The 18,061-nt window shown below is 51.3% G+C and overlaps 1 protein-coding gene and 1 pseudogene across 3 annotated transcripts; both read right to left on the bottom strand.

Annotated features, from left to right (window-relative positions):
- Window positions 1-2,481: 2,481 nt before the first annotated feature.
- SPMAP2 (sperm microtubule associated protein 2) lies at window positions 2,482-12,335 on the bottom strand (the record flags this gene model as incomplete). Of its 2 annotated transcripts, XM_080936009.1 has the most annotated exons (8): window positions 2,482-2,720; window positions 5,793-5,952; window positions 9,130-9,247; window positions 9,880-9,949; window positions 10,565-10,626; window positions 11,184-11,255; window positions 11,501-11,620; window positions 12,049-12,335. In XM_080936009.1, the coding sequence occupies 8 exons, from the start codon at window positions 12,333-12,335 to the stop codon at window positions 2,482-2,484; spliced, it is 1,128 nt and encodes a 375-aa protein (XP_080792135.1). The 2 variants fall into 2 exon arrangements, with proteins under 2 accessions (XP_080792135.1, XP_080792136.1); XM_080936010.1 differs by lacking the exon at window positions 11,184-11,255.
- Window positions 12,336-17,501: 5,166 nt separating this feature from the next.
- Window positions 17,502-17,807, bottom strand: LOC308435157 (selenoprotein K-like; annotated as a pseudogene). The gene has a single exon. The product of its transcript is annotated as a selenoprotein K-like (transcript).
- Window positions 17,808-18,061: the final 254 nt, after the last annotated feature.

The raw sequence follows: 18,061 nt of genomic DNA, 5'->3' as shown, positions 1-18,061 counted from the left end.
GTTGCTACATCAGAGTCACCAATCCTGAGGCCCAAAAGGTCGCACAACCGGCACAGGGCAGCTCATGTACATCATCATACTCTGGAGGCTACGACAGAAGGATGACCTTGAGTTCATCGCATAGGGGACCACCCCAGGGAGGCAGGGTCACCTTGAGATTCCACACTTCTCCCTCCCTGGGAGGCACCACGAGGCTGGCCTGGGTCGGTGTTCTGCAGCCCGAGGCCTGACTCGGAGGAACGATTTCTTGTTTCCTGTGATGTCCTCTTCTTCCAGATGCCGCCCATCCGCCGCCTTTAAACTCCGTAACTAACACTCTGAACTTCTCCCTCTCTGTCCCAGCTCTCATGCCACCTGCCACTCATTCCCCCAGGAGACAGACCTCCACTGTCTCAGCCTTTCCCCAGCACGTGCCCTTTGTTCCTTCTCTCCTCATCCCCCTCCCCAACTTCCGGCCAGCTGGGACATATCCAGCTTGTCCACGCTGGAGTCTTCCTTTTGAAACTCCAGTCAATCGTTTCCCAACTTCCATTTGTGGCATTCTTAAATTCTTTTATTAATGAGACTGAGACCCCCAAAGAGGGGTCCCCAATCTCCCAGACATGGTGTCAGCTCTGCTTGGACTCCCTGAGTGTTTTAGGATGCTTGTCCCTGCCTTGTTGAGGGATGCACTGTGTATTGAGATGCTGATTTCTACACCCAGAGATCTGGCTGCAATCCCGTTCTTTGGCATGGTCAAGCACCTCTGGTTTCTTTCTAAATTATATAAAAAATAGTTTTCAATAACCTCTGATTGATTAGTTAAGAGCTGACCAGCCAATAAGCTGAGCAGAAGAGATCAAGGCAGAACTTCGGATCCCCGTCAGAGGTCCCAGGAGAGACCAAAGAAAGACTGTGAGAAGGAAGGATGGGGAGACCATGTGGAGAGAGCAGGAGGATTAGCCATGAGGTCTCATGTGGACCACAGCAAGTCAAAGCAAGAATCAGATGCAGGTAAAAGACCGTGTGGCTGGGTAGTAATAGGCTAATCAGGTTAGAATAGACCAGAATCTGCCCAGTTATTAGTGCTAGCAGCTTATTAATAAAAGTACCAGGTCTCTGTGTCTTTATTCGGGAGCTAAAATGGGCTAGACTGGATGTAGAAATGTCCTGTCATAACTTGTTGGCAAAAGGGTCCAAGAAACCCCCCATAGAATTACTTCTGCACTACCTTATATTTAATTGTCAGAAAACAACAGCCCTATTCCTGCACCCCTAGATGAGCGTTCTTCATTGCCGGAGCTCCTCTGCCTCCACCCTACAATCTGTGTGTCCTACCTGAGTGGACACCACCCAGTTCAGGAACCCATGGCACCGTGAAGGGAGCTCAGCCACGGGCATCAGTCGTACAGTCTGTACCTCGACGGCCGCACTGGTCACTAAGCTTCCCCGCTGCTGCCCACTATGATCAGACCTTGACCAAGAATTCAGCTGCCAAGCGACTCTCCCGTCTCACTGGACATGCTGGCTTTTGGATTCTTGTTCTGTCTGGACCACAGGCGTACAGTCATGTTCTCTAAGTTACCAAGCAAGTTGACATCCTCAGGAGAACTGTCAGCCCTGTGAACCCAGCTGGCCGGCCTATCTCGCTGTCTGAACAGAGGCAGCCACTGGTTCCCGGCACAGCCACACAGGAGGCTCTTCAAGGAAAGGAGACTTGGAACAGACACTGGGAGCGTCTCGGCTGCTGGTTCCAGAGGAGGGTGAAGGACTTCGAGATGATACAGTGAGGCAGCGAGCCCCGCTTGCCCTCCCTGGGTCTATCAGAAGGAAGCATCTCTACTCCACTGAGGACCCATGTCAGGAGCTCCTGACAGATAATAGGCCCTGATTTGCTGGGAACCTGGAGCCTGCTAGGTCCATCTGCACTGTGTGCCCAGATGCTCATGTCTGAGGGACTGAGGGACAAACGCCTCTTTCTCCCAGCTCTGGAAGCCATGTACTCAGATTCGGAAGAAGCCCACTCTGCCGTATGTCCCCTGGCTTGTGCAGTAAAGTGCCCTCAGATGGCACAAGGGACCAAAAGTGCCCCTCCTGGCCTCACTGCAGACACTATGACCCTATGACAGTTTCAACAGTGAAACTGAGGACCTGGGAAAGAACCCTCTGTGAAGATGATCTCACCGCCTCATCTACTCACTACGAGGACCATGAAGCTGAGCTTGAAGTTCTTATGGGCATGTCTGAGGTAGCGAGATGGTAACATCTGGGAAGACAGGCAAGGGGCTGAGAGCCTGTCTCACAGTTTCTCAAGATGGGAAGAGAAGCTTGGGAAATAAAAGGGCTGCACATCGCAGGTAGAATACAAAAATAACATTATTATTGTTCTGGCCTCTGGCGTCCCTGCCCGCCCCTGCCCAAGCCACAAAGCTCAGCGAATCACGCACAGGCGAGGATGCACTTGGTGTTTACTGGGGGTGAGCTGGAGAGTAGGCCTGGTTGTCACACTTTCTTGGTGATGTGTTTGGGGGTGGCAAGCTCGTAAATTCGAGGAGATGCCTGGGCCACCAGCGAGGCTGGGGAGATGTGGTACGGGTTGTAACCCTCGTTGAGGTCCTTTCGAATTTTGGGCTGGGCCAGGGAGATGATCCGTGAACTGGCCACCGCATTCTTGGTGACATCCAGGACCTCCCACTGAGGACTGCGGTCAGGAACGAACTTTTCTGACAGGACCTTGGGTGCTGAAGAGCAAAAGAGAGGAACAGCACCAGGCTCAGGCAAAGCTCCAAGCTGGGGTCTGTCTGTCCATCAGCAAATGAGTGACAGATCTGTGTGGGCCACACCCACAGTGTCAGATTCACAGGGCGCAGCAGCCACATGCTGGACTATTACACAGCCATGAACAGGAACAAGGCTCTGAAACAACACAGCAAGGCAGATGGGGCGTTCAAGGACAGTAAGAGAAGCAGACACCAAGGGACAGACCACATGGGATTCCATGACAAACTGTCCAGGGCAGGTGAATCCAGACAAGGAAGTGAATTTAGAGGTGCCAAGCACTGGGGAGAGGACCAAATGACTGCTCATGAGGACAAGACTTTCTTTTGTGGCAATAGAATGTTCTGGAACTGTATAGGTGATGATTGGGTAACTTTGTGAAGATGTTGAAAACCACCTTTTAAGAGGATGAACCGTGAAGAAAACATTTGATTTGGTCACAGTTGCTCAGAAAGGAGGCCATGAGTACCAGGGAAAATGCAGTCTTTCTCCACCTGGGGAAGGGTAGAGCCTGGTCTGTGTCCACTATACCTCTGGGAGTGGTATAGGGGTAACATATAGGAGAGGCTGCTGAGCCTCTCCCTGTCTGCTTGTGCCTTGGTGAAGATGGGGAAAGCCTCCAGAGCCAACATCCCGACTGTACCGAGGCCCTGGGGAGAGAAAATGGAACCCTGTGATAAAAAAAAAAAAAACTCTCTCAGAAGGGTCAACAGAGCAAGGAAAGTCCACCCCACCCTGCCCGGGGCCTGGCATCCCAGGCTGAGAATTGAGAAAGTAAGTTGACCACCACCATGCAGTGAGAATTCTGAATATTTTTTTGTTTCTCTTTAAAAACACAGAAATATTATAAGAATATGTTTTTGTTTTAACCCCAGGTGTGGTGAGGTGTGGGGCTGCTTCGGACTGTCCGGGGAGGCTGACTGTGATTTGCCTCGTGCTCTAGCAGAGGCGTGGTTTTGCCAGCTGTGCATAGTCTGCGAGCGTGTGACATTCGGAATTCTGGGGACTTTTCAGAAGGTATATGAATACTGGGGCCCTGAGGAAGGGTGAGGTGTTGACTGATGTTGGGCGTGGTTTATTAAGTAGTTATACACAAAGAAGAATCAAAAAGAAGAAAGTAGATTTCGAGATGGTGAAGTTCAAACTTGCCCCAAGGAATCCAACACCATAATCAGCCTGATGGTACCATCGCCCCCTTTCCAACCCTGGCATTACTCAGAGATCTCGTTCCTTCCCCCCTCGATCTTTTCTTCTCTTTTATCTAGTGTTAGGGGGTTGAATGGCTGGGAGAACAGGTGTGGAGAAGGCTAGGAGAAAGAACCCACAAAGTAACAAAGATCACCACACTGGCATCCATTACACCAGCACCCACATCTGTTTTCTGACTGCCAACACAGTGTAACCGGCTGCCTTCCTCTACCACCCCATGGCAGTCCCAGCAGGGTGGGCTGTCCCCTCAGACCAAGAGCCTCAGTCAACCCTTCTTGGGGTGCTTTCTTCGGGCACTTTGTCACAGCAAGAGGAAAAAGCAGCTAATACAAGCCCTTGCCCTCAGAACCCAAGTGCCCCAGGCTAGATCAAAGCTCTAATAACAAAGGACTTGGTGGCCCCAGGGCAGGGGCGTCCGCCCTCCCTGGACTCAGGCCACTGAGGCTTTCATCTCTTTTTAAAAAAGATTTTATTATTTAATATGTATGCGTAGTATTATCTGTATGCAGTTCTGTGCACCACATGCGTGTCTGGGCAGGCAAGGGCCAGAAGAGCGTGTCTGCTCCGGTAACTGCAGTTACTGACGGTTGTGAGCTGCCATGTGCGTGCTGGGAGGAATCGAACCCCGGTCCTCTGGAAGAGCAGCCAGTGCTCTTACCCGCTGAGCCGTCTGTCTATCCCCAACATCTGGGTGTTTAAACTCTGTGAAGCACAGTATGACAGTGGAGAGGAGATGCCCTCCTACCCGGAAAGGACTGACGGAGGCCGAGCTGGGTGCGTATTCCCACCCACAGCCAAGCACAGCCCGTTTGCCAGCGTTAGAGCGAGTGCCTGACATGTATGTACAGGGCTCCAACTGTACCCTGTCACCTCAGGGGGTCTGACGAAGGGTCAGTGAACATCTCCTATAGAGAGCACTGAAAACTGCAAACCAAAACCCGGGCCAGAGGTAGCTGGAAACCCAAAAGGTCACAGCCATCTGCTCTACAGGCATTAGACAAGAGCAGCCTAAACATGAGGACTCTACAAGCTGCTGGCCTCTCAGGGCCAGCACACAGTAGGCAGTACGCACACAGTGAGCAGTATGCAACAAAATACACCCAGCCAAGCATCATTCATAGACATCGATGCGTGTGCAAAAGACACGTAGACCACATCAGGACTTCAGGGTCTGAGGGTACAGGGATGACGCAGGAGGAGGAGTCCTGAGGTCACCAACATGCAAGGCAACTGCTGAAGGTAACCAAACCCTGCTGGTCACTGTGTGCTGGAGGTGGAAGTCACAGGGTCGGGGAGCAGTGTGCGACAGGCACAGCCCACTGGGTTCTGGTCAGGTCAGTGTGAGGTGAGGGTGGGGATATCCCCAGACACATATGAACTTGTCCACATGGGCTCTGCACTGTGTGTATGCAGCGTGTAGACTCTAGGTTGTGACATTAGATGTTACATTTATTTTCTTCTTTAAGCTCTTTTGTCTTTCCCGTGACAAGTGTGCATTACTGTTGCCACTGGGAAAGGGCTATTCAACTTTCACGCAAAAGGGAGTCAAACAAGCAGTTGCTCCAAAGCAGCCCTCACAGCTCAACCTGGCTGCCTGGTGCCTACCCTCAGCTTCATCTCCAGCACCCACCAGCTCTGCTAGTGCCCTCTGCTATTATAACCTCTGGAAGGGTCCAGGATCCAGACAGCAATGCACAAGGAAGACACACACCTGGCAAGTCCAGACCTCAATCCTGTGTCTCCCCTCCCCCAGCCCACATCCACAAGTCTCCCCTCCCCCAGCCCACATCCACAAGTCTCCCCTCCCCCAGCCCATATCCACTCACTTGCCAGCTGAAGGAGGCGGTTATAGTCTGACACATAAGGCTTGGGCTTTGGCATAGGGTCCCACTCTTCCAGCAGGGTGGCTGGGGGCTTGGGCTTTGCCAGCAGAAGCGTCCGTGGGCTGGGGACTGCCATCTGGGCTGCTCTGGACACGTGGGAAACCTGGAAACAGGAGTATGGGGAAGCGGAATTGGTCACAGTGCAGTGCGGTGCACAGAGCAGGAACGCCCTGACCCCAAGGGAGAAATCAGCTTTGCTGTGTATCCCACAGGGCTCAGTAGCCACAGTACATCAAGAACCCCTCCAGGGACACCGCAAAGGTAATGCTCTCACCTGCCTTGGGGAAGGTAAACCTTAAAGCAAAATACCGGAACTAATACCCGTCCCGCGTGGTGGCGCACGCCTCTAATCTGGCATTTGGGAAGCAGAGGCAGTTCTCTGTGAATCTGAGGCCAGCCTGGTCTATATAGTGAAACCCTGTCTCCGAATGAATAAAAGAGAGAAAGACGAGCTGTCAGTGGACAATCACAGACTTGAAAAGACCCTGGTGCAAATATGGCCGCAGAGACTCCGTGAACAACCGCAGGAGAGCAGCTCAGGACGCAGCTTTGAAGGGTTCGGTGACCTTGAAGCTATGTCTGTCCTCAGTGCACAGCGTGCGCGCAAAGCTGAATTCACCTGATCAGTGTGGGATGACCGGGCTTCAAAGGCCTCCACAGAAACCAGTGATTACACTGGGGACGCCTAACACAGAGGAAGGTAAGCGCGGAATGAGCGTCTGAGGTGCGCGGGGCGGCAACAGGCAGCTGCAGTGAGAGTGTGGCAGCACCACGAGGGGCTGCTGACATGGAAAAGAGCAGTCCAAGGTCGGTATTTCCCTAAGGTATGTTCCTTTAAAAAAATATATGCTTTAATAGTTTTTCTACGTATGCGGGACTGTGCATCACATGTGTGCAGTACCACCAGTAGCCAGGAGAGGGTGCCAAATCCTCTGCAACTGGAGTTGCAGCCGGGTTGTGCACCACCAGGGGCACGCTGCGGATGGGGTGGAGCCCAGGTCCTCCAGATGAGCAGCCAGTGCGCCTAACAGTCACCTTGCCAGCTCCACTGTCCAAAACCTCAGAATTAGATCTGTGGCTGCCGCTCATCACCCACCTTTGAAAAACCGCTGCATTCCCCAGCCTGAGTCTTCTCCACCGACCCTCTAACGGGTCCCCTTCTCAAGCTTGCTCCCTGGCGGACCCAGATAGAAGTCAACACACACCAGAAATCTAGCGGGGCTTCTTGCGTTCTGCGAGAGCAATGCACACGGGAAGACCTAGACCCAGCCCTGGGGACTTGGTTTCAAGACTACATGAGTAAGAGGAACAGGAGTCCAGGTGAGGAGACGGTAGACCCTGTGTGTTAGGACCAGCATGAATAGGAAGGTTTCTGGGCAAAGCCTGGGCCTGGCTGAGGCTAGACCTTCATCTGTTACAGGGGAACAGCTTACAGGAGGATATAAAGTTCCCAGTGGGGCCTCAACCCCAGACCCAGGAACCTGGACTCTCCAGAGGGTCCCCAGTGACCTTGGCGGCCGAAGGGGATTGCAGCCCCGAGACACAAGAGTAGCCTGACAGGCCTGCAGGAAGGTGAGCGCACCTCGCAGTGTGAGGACAGAAGAAAAGGCAGTGTGTGGGAAGAGCCATGTTCTCATCTGGGTCCAAATGAGAAGCAAGTTCAGAAGTCGGGACTGAGACAGGCAGGAAATTTTATACAAGCTACACTTTTAATGTTAAGGACTGTGTGTGTGTGTGTGTGTGTGTGTGTGTGTGTGTGTGTGTGTGTGTGTGTGTTTATCTGCTTTCAATTTTTCCTTGTCTATTAGAAACATGTATGGGAAGCCTAAGACAGAGGTGGTTTGCTGCTGGAACTTTGTTTTGTGTTTTTGAGACAGGGTCTCATGTAGCCCAGGATGACCTTGAACTCACTGAGTAGCTGAAAGTGACCTCAAACTCTGTGTTCCTACATTCTCCCCAAGTGCCACAGATGGCAGATGTGGGCCACCACACCTGGCTGGATTTGGGGTTTTTTTTTCATTGATGGTGGTGGTGGTTTTGTTTCTTTTTCTTTCATTTTTCTTTCTTTCTTTCTTTCTTTCTTCCTTCCTTTTTTAAACAGGATCTCTCTACATAGCCCTGACAGTCCTGGAACTCATTATGTAGACCAGGCAGTATTCAAGTTCACAGAGATTCTCTCTCCGGCCTCTGTGATGCTGAAATTACAGACGGACACATCCTCAGGCAGGTTTTTGGTTTGAAAGACAATTGGGAATTGGTTCTAAGGCTTCGCCTTATTTTGGTTCTCAAAGCTGCGCTTCCAGACCTGAGGGTCCCCAAGATGGCTTCCATTGATAATAAAGAACAGCCATTTGCTGGGCAGGGAGGTGTGGGGGGACTTTCAGATTGCTCGGGCATGGGACAGAGAGAGTGGGCTGGGGGCGGGTTGGAGAAAGGTGGAGAATCACCAGGACTAGGAGGAGAGGGGTCAGATTTAAGAGCTGCAGGAGAGAAACCATCCAGCAACAGAGGTGGAAAGGCCCTAAGGGGGGCTGACCAGAAGGCAGCAGCAAATGAAAATATAAATTTAGAAGGTGTTAAGCAAGGAGTACCCAATGGGAGTGTGTGTTCGCCACGAGAAGGTTGAGAAGTGCCTAGCCTTTGAGCTAGTCAAGGCATATCACAATTAGCCGGTGTGCTAATGTGTGTGTGTGTGAATGTGTGTGTGCAAATGTGGTGTGTGTATCTTTCATTGGAGAATCCAGAGAGTTCAGGGGCGACCCCCCCCCCCAGAGACAAAGCAGTTTCATTCCCAGCTACCCTGTGAAGCCCTCACTAGCCTAGAATTTGCTGGGCTGACCTCAAACTCATAGAAATCCGGCTCTTGCCTGGGGTTCCCGGTGTGCAGCACCGCACTCAGCAAGCCTCCTTGCTTTTGGGGACTGCTTCGCTCACTGAGCCTGGAGTTTGTTGATTCAGCTTAAGACTAAAGGAACAGCCGGGCAGCCCCAGCGAGACTTTAAAATTATTTAAAAAAAGCAGGCCCAGGTGACCACACAGAGCCCCTTTGGGTGTCGTTACGCTGTGGAGGCAGACAGTGATCAAGCATTGGATGGGTCCCAGGTGGCCTCAGGTGGCAGGATAGGGTGATAAGGGCCAGAGGGGGAGGACAGTTTTGCAGATGACCGAGTGAACTCCACTCCCACCCCATAGAGGCTGCACCCCGTCCCCTCACTTGCCTCCAAAGGCAAATGTCCCCACTGTCCCAACCACTTAAGCATGTACGGCAGGTGCCACCTACCTCAGACATGTTAATGTTCCAGATGTTATTTCGAACCTTCGGGGTAGCCAGTTGCTTCAGCCGGTTAGAAGGTTGATACTCCAACGAAGATCGAGGGATGGGCCAGATGGGCGTGGTCCTAAAAGGCACTTGGAGTTCAGCCATCACCCCACTCCTCTGGAGAGCTGTGGGTGACTAACATGATCTTTCCCAGAACGTTCCTGGGATGGGCGAGCCTAAAGACACTGGGGCACAAAATGCTTCCCAGAGGAGATCCGGTGAGGGCCAAGAGAGGCCTCTCCCAGGTGTCTGCCCCAGAGCATGAGGCACCCTCCATATGTACTTTTTTTCTTAACCTTTCTGAGTGGCAAAGGGCCAGCTTCCATTCCCATCTGGAACCACAAAGGGTTGGAGACATGACTCCCCTGAGCTCAGAGGATAAAACCAGATCCCATCTCCAAGAACAAACGTTGTTGGCCTCAGCTTCTGCGATTGCTAACTCCAACCCAGAAGCCGGTTTGCAGCAGCTCCCCCTAACATCCACCCCAGCAAAAGGGATGTCACCAGCCACATTACTCAGATGGCAGTGTGGTACTAGCACAGAACAGGACTGAACATAGACACAGAGGTGGCGCAGGACCCACTTCAGCCATCGGTGTGGAGAGACAGCAAAGGTTGTGGCTCTGAGGACAGGCTTCAGAAAACATGAATGTCTGCCAGGTCCCTCCTTTATAACCTACAGTCATGAGTGCGCCTGCCCACCTCCCTCACCTGCTGTTGTTGTAATATTCCTGGTAGAATCGCTTGGGCCTCGAAAGCTCCTCCACACGGCTGGACACCACTGGACAGAAATGGCCCAGTCACCACAGCTACACTGGGCCCCAGCAGGACCCACCCTCCACCCCAGGAGGTCCAGGCATGGTCCACCCCACACTCAGCCCTCCACAGGTCCAGGCATGGGGCACAGGCTAGAGACATGGGCAGACGCTTTGTCAGAAGTGTACTCAGACACAGGCAAACTACAATGGACAAGACTATGACTCCTTCCTCCCCAGGTTAAACACAAGAGGCTCGAAAACTAGGTTTTTGTCTGAAGTTGGTGCTAGCCTAGGATTTCTAGGGTTGGGGTGGGGGGAATAGATGAGTCTGGAACCCCAAGAGAGGCCATCCTTGGCTACACTCATCCACAGGGGATGAGGGTGGGGCTTTATTTGAAGGAATCTATGCGCTCAAAGAAGATGGATCCCATTTGGGAAGGAAGGAAGGATCTCTGTGACACAAATACTAGCCCTGCCCAAACTTGCCTTTGAGACTACCCTGAACCCCTCTCCCTGCAATCCCACAAAAGGACTGGAGTCCTGAGGGTGGTGGGAACCTAGAGACGTAACTGAGTGGTGCATTCTGGCCCTGGCCCAGGCAGAGGACGCTCAGGCTGCCCCGGAGAGACAGAACCTACCAGGGACTGTGATGGTCAACGTGGTGTCCTCGGCAAATCGCTCAGTCCAGTATACAGAAGGCCTGGAATACAGCCAAGCAGCTCAGGCCAGGCTACCCTGTGCCCTGTGCCCTGTGCCCTGTGCCCTGTGCCCTGTGCCCTGTGCCCTGTGCCCTGTGCTCTGCTAGGGAAGGGCAGCCTGAGAAAGCAGGAGGATGCAGAGGAACAGAAGGTCAGGTTGGATTAGGGCAGCTAGCACCAGGGGAAACATTATCTGGAGCAAGGCCCGTGTTCCAGGATGGGGCATATGAAAAGGTCAAATTCAGCCTGGTGAGCTGGGCCCCTCAGGTGAGCTGGGCCCCTCAGGTGAGCTGGGCCCCTCAGGTGAGCTGGGCCCCTCAGGTGAGCTGGGCCCCTCAGATGAGCTGGGCCCCTCAGGTGAGCTGGGCCCCTCAGGTATGCAGACACAGCCCAGCAGGCTTAGTGAACAGCAGGAAGGCAGAGGCAGGACAATCCTAGCTCCAAAGCCCTCCACCCCTAGAACTTAGTCCCTGGAGAGAAGGCAGCTCAGGTGTATCCTTGGAGCCTGGCGTGTCCCTCACATGGGCAGGTGACAGAGGGAGGGGACACCCCAACTCACCAATACAGGCAGAACTGCAAGTTGGTCTTGCGTGGGGAAATCCAGGCATAGCCCTTACAACAGCACCCCGTCCTGCGATGAGACAGGGTCCCAGGCCCTGCCTTTGCCTCTGGGTTCCCACTGACCCCCAGATTCCTCATCGTCCTCTGGGTACCACCCGGGGTCCCACTTCTGTTGCCTGATGCCTCCCAACATCTCATTGATTCTTTAGGTGTCCTGCCCGAGGCGCCACAGGAATGATGGTTTGGTGACAGGACATCAGACACAGCAGGCCTGGGGCACCTACTGCCATCTCATGGGCCACCCACAGCCCTCACCTGTCTTTCAGACATTGCCAGTTGGTCTTGGGCTTTGCCAGCTCCAGCAGCCTCCGGCTCTTCTTTTTCCTGCCCTTGGCTGAGGAGATGCTAGGAGTCCGCTCAGTGATGGACAGGTGGCTGCAAAAGTTTGTTGTCAGGGCCTGCTGGTCTACTCTGACGTGTCTTGGAGCCTACAGAGCAGTCTTGCTCCCCCATCAGGAGCCTTCGGTCAGCTCTGGGCCCCTGGAGCCTCGACACTCTATGAATGAGTTTGCTGTCACCCAGGCGCCACACTGTCCAGAAACTGAGCCCTGACCCTGAGCCCATGGAACTGGAAGTCAGCCCCCACCTCCTGGAGCTGCGGGAGAATAAACAACACTCACGTCTCTCCCCCATATTCACTGAGTACCAGGACCCAGAGCAGGACAGAGATGCCAGCAGCATCCCCTGCCTCAGGGAAGCTGGGGGTCTCCAAGGAGAAGGACAGTGAAAGTGGCCAGGATAGACTAGTGTGTTAGCATCTGCCTCCTTGTCACCTACCTGCCCACTAGGTCTCCGACACCCACCTCATTTCAACCATTTCCACCTCCAGGTCCCGTCGAAGAGAATCATCCGGATTGGAGAGCTCAGGGAGCTCTTCCCCAGCCATCTCCTCTGGGGGAATTTCCTCCTCTGGGTCTTCTGTGGCTCGCCCGGTGGTGGCCTGGGAACCCTGCAGCCAGTGGCCTTCAAATGACGCGCTCTGAAGGTCCAAATTGCCATTGTTCTGTCCCTGCTCTAATCCTCCCGAAGTCTTGGCCTCCGGGACCGGGATGCTGAACAAACTGGCCCGGTGTTCACCAAGTTCCCCCATGTGTTTGGCCCCTCCTAACCCGTTAACCTCACTCCCTCAGCACCCAAATGGACCTGCGGTTGCCACAGCAACAGAAGAATACCCACCCATGTATTCCGAGGCCCCCCCATTCCATCCCAGTGTTGGAGCTAGGTCTGGGATGTACAGCTTGGGGCCCCTCCCTTCATGTCTTTCTTTTAGAGTGGGGGACAAGGAAGCCCAGGCTGGCCTCAAACCTGACTTCCTCCTGCCTCAGTCTCCTGAGTGCTGATATGACCCAACTGTGCTGGACTCCAGAGCTGAGTCTGGGTTCAGATCTCACAAAAGGCTCTGCCCCTCCGGTGGGTGGGTTTATGGAATCCACAGGGATTTCTGGGCATGGTTTTGTTTTTTTTTTTCCCTTGAAAGAGCCACAAGAAAGAAACCACATCTCTGCTTCCTGGCTATGATCGGGCTTATCTTCAATATCTGTTGCTCAAGCAGTCATTCTGTGACCTCGGGGCCTGTTAATCTGATGGCAGGTGAGCTTCCAAACATACATACTACCCTCCCAGATGGCTCTGGCTCTCTACCTTCTCCTCTGGTAGCTGACTCTCAGGTCCTCACAGCTCAGGGTCCTATGACACATGCAGATTCTGCCCCAAGTTATACAAGAAGTACCTTCCTACATGCCACCTTGCTTCTCCCATTGAGATTACGGCTGTGACAGAGGGCACTGCCAACACACCCCATCACCAGCTGATGGCACAGAGGACCACAGCCCCCATGCCACAGCTGGAGAGACTCCATCTCTGCTTACACTGCGTTTACAAGGGGAGGCACATGGGAAGGATAGAGCCCCAGAGACCAGGGAGCTGGGGCGATACCTGTGCAAAGCTCACAGCCAAGGGGCCAGACCCAGGGCGATACCCCAACCTCTGACAGATGTCCTAGCTAACCAATTTTATTTGGATCTTGGACCATCCAAGACCAGCCTGGCTGACCTACGACCCAGGAAGGATTAAAGGGAGACCTCCCCAGAGTAGGCAGTACTTTCCCGCGTCTGCTCAGCCATAATGAAATCTAATAGGAAGGCAGTGTTGCCTGCTGGCCTTTGCTTCTTGCTGGTTCTCGTATCTACTCCATTGTTGTCTCCGCTGCCGCTGCCACCTTCCTTCACTGATATCAGAACCCTGAATTTTCAGCTTTCCCGGGGTGGATTGAAGACCAGTGGTTCTCTAGGGACCCTCAGGCCTTCAGCGGCAGACTGGAACTGCTAAGGTGTCCAGCCTAATAGACTAGACAGTTGCCAGACATTCATCTGCTGCACCGTGTAGGTAGTCATTGCTGGACTTTTCAACCCATATCCTCCTGTGAGCCATTCTGATACCCTGGAGAGCTAACACATGAAAGGCTGTGGAACTGGAGCCATTGCAGGCCCCAGGGACTATGATGGTGAATGGAGGTACATTCTCCATCTTGGGTTTCCCAGGCAGGAAGCAAAATAAGTATGGAGAATAGACTCAGCAGTTTGAGGGATGGGACATGATTCAGCTGTTTGAGGGATGGGATATGACTCGGCTGTTTGAGGGATGGGACATGACTCGGCTGTTTGAGGGATGGGATATGACTCGGCTGTTTGAGGGATGGGATATGACTCGGCTGTTTGAGGGATGGGATATGACTCGGCTGTTTGAGGGATGGGATATGACTCAGCTGTTTGAGGAATGGAACATGACTCGGCTGTTTGAGGGGTAGGACATGACTAGGCAATTAAGAGCTTGCTGCTCTTGCACAGGACCTGAGTTTTGTGTCTGGTAGATCATAAGTGCCTGTAACTCCAGCTCCAGGAGCTCTGACACCATCTTCAGTCCTTGGCAGGTGTCTTAGTTACTGTCCTATTGCTGTGAAGAGACACTGTGGCCATGGCAACTTATAAAAGAAGCCTTTAGTTGGGAGTTTGCTTACAGTGACAGTGTGAGCCCACGGTGACCACGGTGACCACGGTGGGAAGCATGGCAGCAGGGAGGCAGGCATGGTACCACATCAATAGCTAGAGCTACAAGTGGGGGTCACAGGACAAGAGAGTGACACACCTCCTAGTCACCCCAAAACAGTTCTAACAACTGATATGCGAGCCTGTCTTAGGGTTTCCATTGCTGTAAAGAGACACCATGACCAAGGCAACTCTTACAGGACAACATTTAACTGGAGCCGGCTCACAGTTACAGAGGTTCAGTTCATCGTCATGGCAAGAATCACGGCAGCATCCAGGCAGACATGGTGCTAGAGAGGCCAAGAGTTCTACATCTTGATCTGAAAGAAGCCAGGAGAGGACTATGTCTTCCACAGGCAGCCAGTAGGACACTCTCAAAGCCCACCCACACAGTAACACTTCCTCCAACAAGGCCATACCTCCTAATAACGCCACTTCAAGTCTTCTCAGAACCTACTTATAACAAAGATTCTTAACCATTCTAACGTCCCCTCCAGCCCATCACCAACCGGAGGTTGGAAAAGAGAGATTGTTAAGACGCGGGGGAAGTAGACCTGTTTAGAAATAGTTCTTTGGGGCCATTCCAATCTTCGTTCTCAAGATATCAACAGTTCAAACTACTAGCAAACCACCAGACAAGAATCAACAGCTTTAGTCCAGTCTACTTGGCAGACAGCGGCAGTTCAAGCTAGAAAAAAAAATTTGAGGCTCCGCCAATTGGCCCAAGTCCATGGAAGCAGCAAGAATATCATGAGAGCTTCTTTAGCGAGCCACTCTCTATGAAGTCACGTCATGAGAAGTGAAGATCAGCAATGCAAGGTGAACCGGCACGCAAGCATCATCAGCAAACACCAGTGAGGCAGAAGGCGAACCGCCGCTCCAGCCGTGTCCCAGCATCTGTGGTCAGAGTTATGTTCTTTCTAAACATTCTGCATCCTTCCATGTGTCTGCTTCAGTAAAACATTCTTTCGACCCTCCGCCCCAGCGAAACATCATTATGACCTGACTCTCCAAAGAAACCAGAAATTTCCATTTCAACTTCCCAGGAGCCAAGCATATTCAAACCACCTATGAGGGCTATTCGCACTCAAACCACCGTATCCACTCTCTGGCCCCAACAGACTGGTGGCCACATCACGGTGCAAATGTATTCAGTTCAATTCCAAAAGCCCTCATAGTCTGTCACAGTATTGACACTGTTTAAAATTTCAGTCTCTTCTAAGACTCTCTTTAATTTGTAAGTTTAATTATAAAACACCTGATAAAATCAGAAGGCAAATTACATATTTCCAAACATACAATGGCACAAAATATACATCACCATTCCAAAAATTAAAAATAAAAAAAGAGAAAAGGGGGCCTAATGAGGAAATACTAGGCCAAACCTGAGCAGGGAAAACTCCAAATTCAGTATCTCTGTTTGTTTGATGTTCTAGTACTTTGATGGTTGCAAACCCTTCCAGCTTTATTGACTGCAAAATGCTTCTCTCTTTGGCTGGTTCCACACCCTATCTGCACTTCTCCTTGGCAGGTGTCCCATGGCTCTGGCATCTCCAAAATCTTGGGGTCTCCAAGTAATCCAGGCTTCCCCATCTCTCTCCCTCCCCCCCCTCTCTCTCTGACACACACACACACACACACACACACACACACACAGAGCCTTGGCAGCATTCCTTAGCCATGCAGGAAGATTCCACAGTGGACAATGCCAAGTTCTCCCGGCTGCTGGGAGCAGAGCTCAGCCCCCTCCTGAATTAATTTGCCTAAGTTTTGACTTGGTAATGTTCTTTCCAGAACAGGCCTTTTCCTGTCGCCAATTGCAGAATTAGCTGGGTGTGGGTTTGCCCTGAAGACACCACTCCTTTATTCCACTGAGTACCGGGCTTTTCTTTAAATTTTTATCTCAATGAGCACAAGGCTTTGCTTCAACATTACACCCCCTGACGCTCTCTCTCCTCAACTGTACATTTTGTATTTACTTTTTTCCTTACTTGCTTCTTTTCACTGCATAAGAGTGATTACTAAAACCCACATCCCAATCAACATCAGGCTGTCTTGAAACCTCTCCTCTGCCAACAACACTGATCCAAGACTCTTCAATTTAGCCTCAGGTAGATTTTTAGGACTATGGCAGGAAGCAGCCACATTCTTTGCTTACACATCACAAGAATGGTCTCCAGGCCAATTTCTACTACTGTTCCTCTCAGACTCCTCTGAGCTGGGTCTCCATAGTCCACATCTTTCAGGACTACTGTCTTCCAAGTTCCTGTTATGATGGTCCATTAAGTCCTGTTCAATTGCTTTCCTCATCTAAAGTCCCAAAATCAACATTTCTCCAAGAAACAGCATGGTCAGCCTTGTAACAGCAATACACTACTCCCTGATACCAACTTTTGTCATACTTTTCTATTGCTGAGACACTATGACCAAAGCAACTTATAAAAACAATCGCTTAACTGGGGGCTTGCTTACAATCTCAGAGGATGAGTCCATAACCAGCATGGTGGAAAACATGGTGTAAGACTCGGATGGAGCCCTAACTACCTGGGACTCCCATGAATGAGACAAGAGATCAGAGATCGACGCAAAGCAAGAGGTTTATTAGTCCAATGCACTGGGGTGGCCTACATCCAGAGGAGAGGCTACCCAGAGCCCTCTGTCAGTTCAGTTTTGTTTTTTGTTTTTGTTTTTTATAATTACATTGTGGTTTATTTATAAATGGGAACAAAGTAACAGTGAGCAGTATTTCAAAAGCCAAGAAAAGGCAACATTAACATTGGAGAAAGGAGTGGTCGCTCAGAAAAGACAGACAAAAAACACACAAAAACAAAAACAAAACCAAACCAAAAAAAAAAAACCAGGACTAAATAAAATAGCTCTTATTTCTTCCAGATCAAATATTTTAGGTATATAAAGATGAAGAATCAAGTTTTGCTAAAAATATTTACTTCCTAAATCTATATTAATACTTCAGTAAACTATACAAAAAGATAAGGAAACAAACATGCGAAGTTATAGAACTGCAAGTGAGTCAGGGCAGATCCTGCAGCAGGACTTCCCAGCATGACCTCATTCATCTGTGAGGACGGAGCAATCCTTGTTTGGACAGACACCACCTTCTCCTGCATAAGCTGCTCTCCAGTTCTTGATGGCTTCCTTCTATCCATGTGTATGCCTGGTTGTCTGCTTCTCAGAGCAAATGTTTACCTTCCTCATCCACCAGCCATTGGAGAAGGGCTGGGGCCACAAAGGTGACTGATTGACCCATTCTTCGTAGAGGGTTTCCTGGCAGCCCTCTTACATCATCGTATCCGGAATCAGGGGGTTCCCGTAGCCTCTTCCTTTCTTCACATCTTGCTGAAGAAAAGTTTGGGGGAAACACACACACACACACACACACACACACACACACACATACACAAATTCTGCTGTTCCCCAGAAGAAATCTGTTATGAAAGACAATCTCCATGGGGACTGATTCCCCTGTCCAATGCTTGACCATTCAAGATATAAACCATCTTCCCTCCAGTTACCCGCTTCCTGAGGACAGAGAAGACAGGACGCCCTGATGTTGCTGTACCTAGCTTCCTGCCCCCTGTCAGTAGTTTTTATACACTTAGTCTATAAGTGGGCTATAGCAATGGTGACCAGGCATGCAAGCATTGGTGGGTTTAGTTGACTTCTAAGTTGATTGGCTGCTGCCAAGAAGGGTTGCATCTCAGGACCTATGCCCTACATTCCAGGGGCTGCCCAGATAAGACACTTCTCCCTG

This window comes from Micromys minutus, assembly GCF_963924665.1.
Source record: "Micromys minutus genome assembly, chromosome: 22".
Taxonomy (NCBI): domain Eukaryota; kingdom Metazoa; phylum Chordata; class Mammalia; order Rodentia; family Muridae; genus Micromys; species Micromys minutus.
The sequence above is the reverse complement of the archived record's forward strand: the minus strand, read 5'-3'. Positions and strand labels throughout refer to the sequence as shown.